At 40.6% G+C, this 10,918-nt stretch overlaps 1 protein-coding gene across 4 annotated transcripts in view; it reads right to left on the bottom strand.

Annotated features, from left to right (window-relative positions):
- Positions 1 to 1,228: 1,228 nt before the first annotated feature.
- Positions 1,229 to 10,918, bottom strand: part of PCLO (piccolo presynaptic cytomatrix protein) — a 522,605-nt gene continuing 512,915 nt past the window's right edge. For all 4 annotated transcript variants that reach the window (XM_042859416.2, XM_042859418.2, XM_042859417.2 and 1 more), the window contains 3 exons: positions 4,471 to 4,605; positions 3,685 to 3,830; positions 1,229 to 1,600 (listed from right to left, as the gene is read on the bottom strand). In XM_042859416.2, coding sequence (XP_042715350.2) covers positions 1,460 to 1,600; positions 3,685 to 3,830; positions 4,471 to 4,605 — 422 coding nt within the window. In that variant the 3' untranslated portion in view covers positions 1,229 to 1,459. The remainder of the gene's footprint in view (positions 1,601 to 3,684; positions 3,831 to 4,470; positions 4,606 to 10,918) is intronic.

The raw sequence follows: 10,918 nt of genomic DNA, 5'->3' as shown, positions 1-10,918 counted from the left end.
AACGGTAAGGGAATTAATCCCATGTCAATTTATTTTAAATATTTCTACAATTTTAAGAAGGATGAAAGCGCTTTCCTTTTTCTTTTAATCTGAGTAAGAAGAAAAATATCACACCCAGTTTAAGATCCCCTAGGCAAAGTTTCAGTCCAAAGGAAACTGTTACGTCTGAGTTATAAACGCCTGAAAATAGAACTTTTATTCTGGAAGCTCTGACACAACCTTCAGTTATAGTTGCCAGTGACATTCATTTAATTACATACTTCATAACTGACGAGCCACTTTTGAATGGACTATATTCAGTCATTCACCTGAGTTTCTCAAAGGAAATCCTCAACACGCATTAATGTTTCAATCCCCAGATGGTAAACATTTTGTTATTCCTTCTTGTTAGCTGTCAAGAAGGTGCGTGTGTCGCTGATGTTGTTGATCCAGAACCCCACAAACAGCAGGGTAGCATTAGCACAATGGGTCTAATGTTTCAGAGTACATACACTATATTTTAAACTTTTACTGCCTTTAAACAGTCTAAGGGTAAGGCTGATGGTTGGAGACAAAAAAGGAAGAGTTGAAATGATAGTATCGATCTCAGTGCTTAAACTGTAAAGAGACAAACCCATTTTTGTAAACCGCTGACCCAAAGGGAAGGATGAATTGCAGTTTCATTGGCACAGAAAACTTTCTCTCCCACCCCCATCCTTATTTAGTGCAATTTCCATTTGATCCTTTCTCTTTCCAACCACCCTCCAAAAACAAAAAGTAGCCATGAATGTGCTTTTATTCTTTACATTCCAGGACAGAGACCTACACCCATTGTTAACGCATGGAAACAAAATGGAATAATTTTGATCTGATTCTCTATAGAGTATCTTCTTTACATAAAGAAAAAAATCGTGTAAAATAATGTTCCCACCACTACAAACAGCCTGCAGTTTGTGTCCTGTGGCATAATCTCACAACAACAAATGATCAGAGATTCTAAGGTGCAGAGGAACAAGTTTTACACTTCTGATACGTGAGATTTGAAAAACCAGTCAGCCTAGGTGCTTTTGCATAAAATGATCTCCTTCTGCTTGCACAGAAACCCAGATTGCTCTCTCAGACACACTACTTCCAGCCGCAGCCAAACTCTGCATTAACAGCTGCCTTCAAGCCTTCATTATTTCTTTCCGAGTTACTCTCCTGACAGCCACAAAGAGTCCAACGTCAAGGAGCCCTCATATCAATCTTCTTTTCAAACTTCCTCGCTTTTAATTCTGGGCTCAGTTTTTTTTCTTTGCTGTCTTTTACAGCAAAACAAGTTGACTAGCCCTCATTTAAGTGTGCTATGTAGCCCAGAGCCCACTCTTCCCTACTTTGTATTCTGAAAGCCTAGCTAAACACAATATCAAACTATAGTCTTGGAGTAATACCATTTACAGCAGACGCTGCAAGGTTTAGTGCCCTAAGCAGACATGTCTGCTCAATGTGTTTGTGTGGAGCTGACCATCAGTTTGTGCCAGTTTACTATTCTTTTCCTTAGATCCACTTTGTCAAGCCAGATATAAGCTTCACCAATCAGTGTCTTTTTCATAAACTTCCCTCCATTGGAGACAAGCAGAATCTGGGAAGAAAAAGAAATATGGTTAAAACTGTTTTATTAACTTAATTACACATGCCACTTGCTGGTGTACAATAAAGGTTCAGAAACATTGACATCTACGTTTGCACCTGCAGAACAGTAAGGAAACATCAACCCACAGCTTACTACACAAGGATCTTTTCCCATTTGAGAGAAATGCAGTGAATGCAGAGCTTCTCCCCTATTCCAGTTCCTTGTTCTGTGATCTACTGGCTAGAACAGATTAATGTAATTCAGCAGTCCTGGATTCTATCCTCAGCTCAAACACAAAATGTGGCTTTGGTGAAGTCACAAAGGCCCACATTTTTGACAATGGCCTATAATTTTGGGAGCCCAGTTTTAGACATCTAGGTGTGCCAGTCATGCATTTTTAAAGTCTCACATGAAAGGCACTATATAAATATTATACACAGGAAAACTATGTCAAAACAACATGATAGAAGTTGCAAATTCAAGCACTCAAAAGTTAAGAAATGCCATAATTTAAGGTTGCCTATCCCAGTCACCTCCCCACCTCAACTACCAGGCTCCTTCTCCCCACCTCCTAGCCTCTGGTCCCAGTCTATCCCTGCAAGCTCCTTGTCGCCGTCTACTGCCCCATCCCTGAAGATTCAGCTCTTATCCTCTCTACAGCTTCAAATCAGGCAGCTTCTGCCTCCACATTGCCTGGGTCCAACAGGAGGGGCATTTAGAGCACAGGGTCTGTTCTCATTTCCAGTGTGCTCGGTCTCAAACCCAGTCCCAGACCCCAGCCCTGAGCTGCAATTGCAAGGGAAGTGCTGTTCAGCCTTTAGTTGGAGCATGCCCAGAGTAGACAGAATATTTGGAGATTTTAGCTGCTCAAAATTGAAAAACAAAAAACAAAACCCTTCTGAGCATGTGTGAGCTGCAATTTTTCAAAGGCAAGATTTGAACAGATTTTCATAGGTGTGATAGCCTGTCCCTTTAAATGTTTGAGCACTCCCGCCCTCCCTAGTGCAAAGCCTCACTTTCATGTTGGTTTCTGATTTGCAGCCAAGACAAAAAAGCCACCACGCAGCAGGGAGATGTGTTTCTATTAGCTCCCTCTGTGTCTATTTACTTCTCTGCTGGGTCCAAACAGAACAATGGGGGTGGCAAAAGATTCATCCTGAAACAAAAGCCACCCCCCTGCCAAATTTCAAGTCCCTGCTGCAAAGCAAAGGAAAGGTCATGGTAATTTTTTAACATGGGCAAAACAATATATTTTATGTAGCCTCGTTCTTGGAAAGAGCTCAGCTGTGTGGGCTGACATTTTTCAAGTAACTACATGTTGGGCAACCATAATAATAGTAGGTGGTGCCATCAGTCCTGCCTATATTAAAGAGGCATTATTTTTAGACGAGGCGTTTCCAGAAGAACATTAGGGTTAACAGGTAATGAAAATTAAGAAGAGACATTCCGTATGCTGTTGCCTACTCTTGCACCAACCCAAGGAGCTAGCTGGACACACCGAGGAAAGCAGAGTGCACAGTCCCACTGACATGCTGAGCAGCAGGGAGAGGGACTGTGCCTCCTGGCGCAGCTCCACACAAACTTTGGTGTGTGCCAGATTGTAAATTAAACAAGCCGACTCCAGGGCATTATGCTTCACATCTCTCTCTTTGAGCTTCGGTAGCTTATTTCTAATAAATGATAACACCACCTGGCTGTTAAGTAGCATTTTGCCTCTGAAGATCTCAAAGTTCTCTGCAGAGCTGAGTAAATATCGGTATCCCTTTTTAGCGATGGGGAAATAGAGACTATGCAACTTGCAGAATCTGTGTCCATGAGTCAGAGGCATAGCTGTGAATAGTACCCAAATCTTCTGACTCTCAGTCTTGTGATTCATTCACTTACAGGACCATCCTTCCCCTAAAGACATGACATTAGGTACACTGAACTCAACCTACTAAAAGACAGCAAGAGAGTGGAGATAACTGTGCTATTTCCTTTGCAATCTTATTTTCCTGTTAGGCAAGTCACTGGGAATGAGAGCTTGATCTCTAATTCCCACAGCACAGCCTGGAAGACATATAAAATTATGTTGTAATAAGATGCAGAATTACCTGAAGAGAATGCCCAGCAGGACTCAAACTACATCTAAACGTCTCGTTAAATGAAGGCTCTCGGTCATGCCTGCACACTCTGGTTTTCTTCTTAATTACTCTCTTTTGGGTAGCAATATTGACAACATACAGCTTCACATACAGATCTGTGGAAGAATGATTCAACCTATGTTACAGGCGCTCTTAAGGAGTCATTGTCACTAATGATTTCAATGGATGAGATGTACGGAGACAAAATACACCTCTGTATACCATGGAGCCATATCCTGCTGTCATTTACACCAGAGTGAAACTGGAGTCACTCCACTGAAGCCAAGAGAGTTACTCTGGATTTACACTGGTATCACTGACCACAAAACCAGTCTTGATGTCTTTATGGCTCTGTCAAAATATTATTGCTGGTAGGAATTTTTCATCTGAAATATTTTTTTCAATTAAAAGTACCTTTTTTTGTCAAAACAGAAATGACAAACAGAAATGTCTGTTTTTTTGTGAAAACACAAAACTGAAAAATGTTCATTTTTCAGGCAACAATAAATGGAAACATTTTGAATTCAACATAAATGCAAAAAACATTTGAAGAAAAATTTCAACAAACACATTTTCATTTTCATAAAAAATGTTCACAGGAACAAAAAAACATTTCCCTGCCAGTTCTAGAGAATACGTCATTTTGCTTAACAAACAAAATGATTTCCCTAGGGTAATAATATCATTAAATGTCCGAGTCAATGTCCTGCTTGATGATGCTCATTACTGTATCATAATGCTGTTTCTGACTGGTACCTGGTAAGTGATCTGGAGATTTAAACTTGTAGGTGATATTTCTGCATTGAAGGATTTCAACTATTAGCTGTTCTCCATCAGTCTTCATTTCCTTCTTCAATGCAATCTTGATTTCACCCATCACCTGGGTTTTACCTGGAAAGCAGAAAAACAAAACCCATTAGAGTGAAAGGAAACTGAGGGGGGCATTTGGTACCATACTTAGGAAGGAGATTGTTTTTATACAGCACTTCTCATTGTTAACAAATGAGAAAAGTATAACCCGACTATATGAGCAAACGGGGCAGACATATGCAGTCAACAGTAGCACATACATAGACATCAGAACTTATTTGATTTAAGAAGCAAATAAGGGAATATTTTCTAAAGTGAGTTAGGACACTAAATCCCATTTTCAAAAGCGACAGTCATTTTGGGCCAGAATTTCAAAGGTGTTGAGGTAACTAATAGGTGCCTAATGGGACTTCCAAAAGCACATAGGTACCTAACTCACATGGGAGTTACACTCTTCGGAGTTTTAAAAATGATGCTGGGTGCCTATCTGCATTTTAGACACCTAAATACTTTTGAAAATCCAGCCCGATCTGGCAAAGTATCATTGAAAGAAAATGGGTATAAGCTCCTAAATCACCGAAATGCTATTGAAAGTTTTAGGTCAGGACTCTGAAATTACCCATTCAAAAAGAATAAGGGATATTATTCAATTTACAATAAAGATGTATAAAAATCAAATTAATCCAATAAGCATGTATGTGCAATTTTGAACGGTCATAAATTCCCTAATAGCTCTCTGGACAGGACTACTCTATGTCAAACCATTACGTATGTATGTGGAGCAATGCAATTATATTCCCTTTAGACGATATGCGATATGGGCCATATTTTCCCCAGACATTATGTGCGTGTACAGTGGGGGGGAGGGGCAGAAGAAAAGAGCCTCCCTCCACCTTTGTGCAGCCTGCACATGAACTAGGCAGAATGGCAGGTCCACAGCACAGGCATTTCTCCTGGCTAGATGCCCAGAGTGGAGGGGGATATGCTGAATCGCTTAAATGGGCAGAGATGTATGAGTGCTCCGCTGTGCTCCTGGCAGAACATGTCCTGGCTCTGCAACAACCCAAACTGGGGTTGGGCCTAGATTACCTCTATCTGCCACTTTGCTGGTGTAATGTAATGTTTCACCTTCCTCTTCACTTGGGGCCTGATCCAAAGCCCAGTGAAGTCCATGAGAGTCTTTTATGTCTAACTCTTTGGTGCCAGCTGTCTGGGGTTTAATGCATTACCAGGAAATCCTAGCAGGTCGTGCCAAGGAGTTATAGTAAAAAGTGATCTTGATGAATGGAAACAATTAAACATGTGCCTTTCAAATTGCTACAAAATCTTGCTTTTCTTAAAGCATCACAATTCCCAAAGTGACTTTTAGATGCTATTCCATGTCCCATGAATATATAACAGCACTTGAATAATTCCCATTACACAGCACCAGTTGCTGGAGCACAGATTTCCATGAGAAAATCCTCACATACTGTATTGTTTCCCCCATTTAAATAAATTTGTATTGAGGTCATGGAAAGCAGCCAGTTAATTACAGAATGCCATGACCACAAACTGGCACCTGGTAGCATCAGAGGATGAAATCCTCACTCAGCTGAAGGCTTCCCATTGACTTCAGTGGAGTCAGGATTTCACCCCTAGAGGGACAGAAGGGACTCTTATGTGGGCAGGTGAAATTACTATTAAGCCTGGCAATCAGAAAACCTTCCACTGAGGATCTGTTCCTGCTCTTAATCCACTAATGAGAGTTTTGCTTTGACTTACATTCCATCAATCAGAGCACCCATTTTTTTGCCAGACCCACTAACACAACAGATAGAGCTTGACTTTCTTCTCACTCAAAACTGGTCTAACTCTCTCAGTGTAATTACACCAACGTAAAGCACATGTGTGTGAAAGATCATGATGCCCATGGTGTTAGGATCTGTGACTGTGGCAGAAATGGTTTACCAAGAGCCAAGACAGGTGAAGAGGATGGTCAGATACGTTATTACCATTACCCATAAGTCCGTTCCATCTGATGTGCCACTCAACCTCAGCGAGGTTGTTAAGATGGCAAGGGTATTATCCTGTGAAGTGCTGAGCAACCAATAGGAACTGACAGTATTCAGCACATTGCAAGCTTGGATCCCGAGTACTGAAAGACTCAGAAATAGAGATGGGGGTAGAGCTGTGTCTTGTTCTGTAGATAGACTAGCAAAGGTGTTTATGAAGGCAGCACACATTTCAAAGCTACAGTGGCAAATCTACCACATGCTTTGCCAGTGCTTTGGTCAATGTTGTTTTTGCATTGAATCCCATAATAATTAACTATGTGAAGCCAGTATAAACAGTTGTAGCAGAAACCTATGATTAGTTTCAGGCAATCTTTACTTAACCACCAGCCTCTCCTAGAACATCTGCCAAGTTTTTTATTTTATTGCCCCCTCCATCCCCGTCCCTTTTACATTCATTTGCAACATTTGTTGAGGCAACATCTTTCCTGGATGAGTCTGCTTCCTTGTTTTTTTCACGTACATGTCTTTTCAATATAACACAAAATCAGCCAGCATGGAGAAATGTTACATGGGATTCAGTGGACTATAGAGAGAGTGAGAGAGAGAGATCCTTACAATATCTTACAGTGTGTCTGAAAATGCCAGTCCCGTTTTATGATGCAGCACTTCAGTGTCTCAATATCTAGCGTTTTACCGTAGATCAGTGTGTATCCCCACTGATACTTTTCTGCTATAACAGCTACTCGGGGAAAACATATTTCCTTGGGGAGGATACTTGAAACCTGATAGCCTTCCTGTATCTCCAAACTCATTTTCACTTCTCCGACCGTGCGAGATTGAAGATGTTTAACCTGACTCTTTGAGGGACTCTTTGGGCCCTTGCACCAGCCTCATGAAACACGGGACTGAAACACATTTTGTTGCTTTAAAGAACCAAAACTGTTTTAAAGACTCAGAATTTATCTCACTTCTTTCCACCTCTTTGGCTTCCTCTCTCCATTCTCTCCCTTCACCCAGCCTGGCATAATCACTCTGAATGGGATACAGACGTATCCCACCTCCTCATTGGTTTGGCGTTTTGGTTCTCAAAATACAAACACATTTAAAGCAGGGCTATACTGAAGGGGTAGTCACTATATAACTGCCAAGAAATGTTCAGGAGAGTTCATAGTTGGTGAAGACTGAGCACTTCTTTAAAAATGGGCTTGGCTTTACCTATTTTGAGATGGTTTCAAATTTATTCTCCTGCATCTTTATGGCTGATCTTGGAGTTCAAGGTGCTCAATACCTTATAGGATTGGACCGTCATTGCACAGTGAATCATACATTGATGGTTTATCCAGAATAAATCCAAACCTTGTGCACCCATCATCTCCTGAAATAAGACTGCTTTTGTACTTATTTAAATCTTACCTAGTTGTTGAAACATATTTACTCAAGTGCAAGAATAGGGTAATGAGCATGTCTAGCTGATTAAAACCACCTTAGAACTGTGTTAGCAAGAACAATGTAATTAGATTCTTTAAAAAATATAGCTATGATTAAGTATTTAATGAGTTTCTACAAGACAGGATAATTATTGCTTATTATTAGGCCATCAGACCTATTAAGCATCCGTTAGCAATTAAGAACCAATTGATTAAATAATTTGCTGAAAACTATTTTGTTAAATGGTAACCTTAAGAAGTTGAGATGTGTTATAAACTTAATTTGCTCTAGTGCCAGTGATATAAACCCTTATTCATATATAACTATGGGTCTTCATATTGCTGGTAAATTGGATGGCTAGAGAGTTTATTTATTAATTCATTCATCTGCAGTTATTGTACCAATTTACTGCATTTATAAATCATGGGGCTTTGTCTCAGCTCTGCGAAGTTGCAAGTATTTGTAATGTCATTTTCCAGTGTTTTTTAAGTTAATTATTAATAGCACCAGAACCCTCAGCTACCCTCTTTCGAGGGTTATGTCTGTATTCATAAGGCATAGATTTCACCCTTTATCTTTACTTATTTTTAATCAGATACCTGCTATCAGCCAGAGCTTGTCCTAGGAAGGAGTGAACAGTGATGTTACCCTTTGGTTGAAGCACCATTTGAGTAGTGAAACCATTGACTGTGGGATCAGTGACATTGACTGTGGGATAGTTTTGACCAGAATAATTTTTTAATATTTTTTTGAAACTACCACTGAACCAATCAGTTATTAGCTCAGCTCTTGTCATTCTTCTTCTTGTTCTTTTTTTTTACAGCCCAGTTCAGCAAAACTGGTGAGAATGCACAGAATTTGCAATCTCGTTGGGGCAGAGACCACTTTTTGTTCTGTGTTTGTACAGCACCTAGCACAATGGTCCATGACTGGGGCTCCTAGGTGCTACCACAATGCAAATAATAAATACATAAAAATAAAATAACAGACAGAAGACTCCTGCTGGAAAAGAAGCAAAATGACAACCCCTCCCCACTGTTTCTCAGTGTTCCTATATTAGCTTGTAAGGCAGACACTGCTTCCAACATACACAGGAAATACACACTCACAGGGGTTATGTTCCTCAACATGAGAGAGATAGAACCACAGAATACCTCCTGCCGCCCACCTCCCAAATGGACTGGCCTCTTGAATTGGTGCTTTCTGCCACATTACACTTTATTCTGTACAGCCCAAATCCTCTCCCTAGCATCCAAACCAAGTATCTCATCTGGGTGCTGGAAAATTAAGCAGGGGCCCCCGCCAGGCACATGGTGGCAACAGAGTTTCTCTGTGACTGCAACCTGTCTGACTGCAGTGCTCCCTGCCCCACTGCATGTGTTGGTGGGGAGCAGCCATGGAACAGTGGATTATTTAAACCCCACCCCCTGTTACGCCCACTGAGCATGTTCAGGGAGGTGGTGCCTGCACTGCACAAAGAATACATACCCCTTGAATCCTGCCAACAGATTGCATTGTTGCAATATAATGAAGCCTTCCAAACTCACGGAGGAATGGGCAGGATTCATCTCCCTAATGAACATTCAGAATGCCAAACTCGAGACCAGATTATCCTACATGGAAGTATATATACATAAGGGAAGAGACAGCTGGGTAAAAAACGAGGAAACCCTTATAGATTTTAATTGAGATGGTGTGCCAGGCTTCTGGTATACATGTTCTCTTTTGGATGAATGTTCTGCATTAAGGTTAATCAAGTTAATTCCTTGTCTTCTAATTGGTCCTAAAACTATTTTTAAGTATGCTCTGAAGACTTGCTATTTTTGACTGTAAATGTTACATCGCTCATCCTGAAATAATAAATGACACTCCATACAATTTCCATAATCTTGCAATGTACAGCATAAGATGAAGAGATGTGTGGTAATTATCATAGTGTCATTACAGGCATAAGAACTGAAATAAAGACTTCCTTTGTTGGCTTCTAATTCCATTTCTTTTTAGTTCTTTATCTGTTTTGATACCCTAAGGGATTGAATTAATGAGCTGTGGCAGCCGCACAATATTCATTGATGGAATATTGGCATTTCTTTTCTGATATTTCCTTTACTTTTGTGACACAGATACCTAGTGATGTGGACATGGAACAGTTATAATGATTTCTAGCGTAGTATAATGAGACAGGATGTATTCTGGGACTAAGCATCGTGCGTGCAGTTAGGCATTTGTATCGCTTAACCTAGCATGCTCTTTGGTTCAGCTAAATTAGAATAAGAAAATCCAACTGTCTCCCTCCATAGTACTTAGAAAAATGCTAGAATTGGTAGCATTATGGTATTACAGAATTAACATTGCAAAAGTCTGGATGCATGAATGAGTACCCGGAACTCCTGCGGTCTGTCCCCAGGTCCCGGCCCAAAATTGAATCTCTGTGGCTTTGGAAAAGCCAGTTTAGCGCTCTACCTCACCTCTAATATGGGGATAATACTTACCTATCTAACCATGAATCCTGCCTGTTTGGATTCATTATATAGCACCAGATACACAGCAAAGAAAGGTGCTTCTCTCCCCCTTGTGTATTCCATGTGAGAAGCAGCAGAATTACAGCCTTTGTGCCCTAATGCATAATAACCCAAAGAGGGTGGAGAGAGGAGCTAGTGCCATGCCTGCTTCCTCCTCCACCATGCACTGACCAGTGGAGCTAGCTGGTCACACATGGGGCTATAAGCTTCTTTCCACCAAAGGTTGCAGCAGCAGTTGTGTAGCCTCTGCTGAATGCCTTCTGTGTCTCTGGAGCACTGTGGCTTCATCCCGCCTTCTTGCCTCAAAAGACAGCTGTATCACAATGGCCCATCATGGTAAATCAGCCTGAAGGTGAATAGTGCTGTAAATTCTATTTATTATTTAAATTTCAGCTGACTGATATTAACTGGCATTTTGAAAATCATATGAGCCTATAATTTAAATCA

Source organism: Chrysemys picta, chromosome 1 (genome assembly GCF_011386835.1).
Source record: "Chrysemys picta bellii isolate R12L10 chromosome 1, ASM1138683v2, whole genome shotgun sequence".
Taxonomy (NCBI): Eukaryota; Metazoa; Chordata; order Testudines; family Emydidae; genus Chrysemys; species Chrysemys picta.
This window is presented reverse-complemented; position numbering and strand designations above follow the sequence as displayed.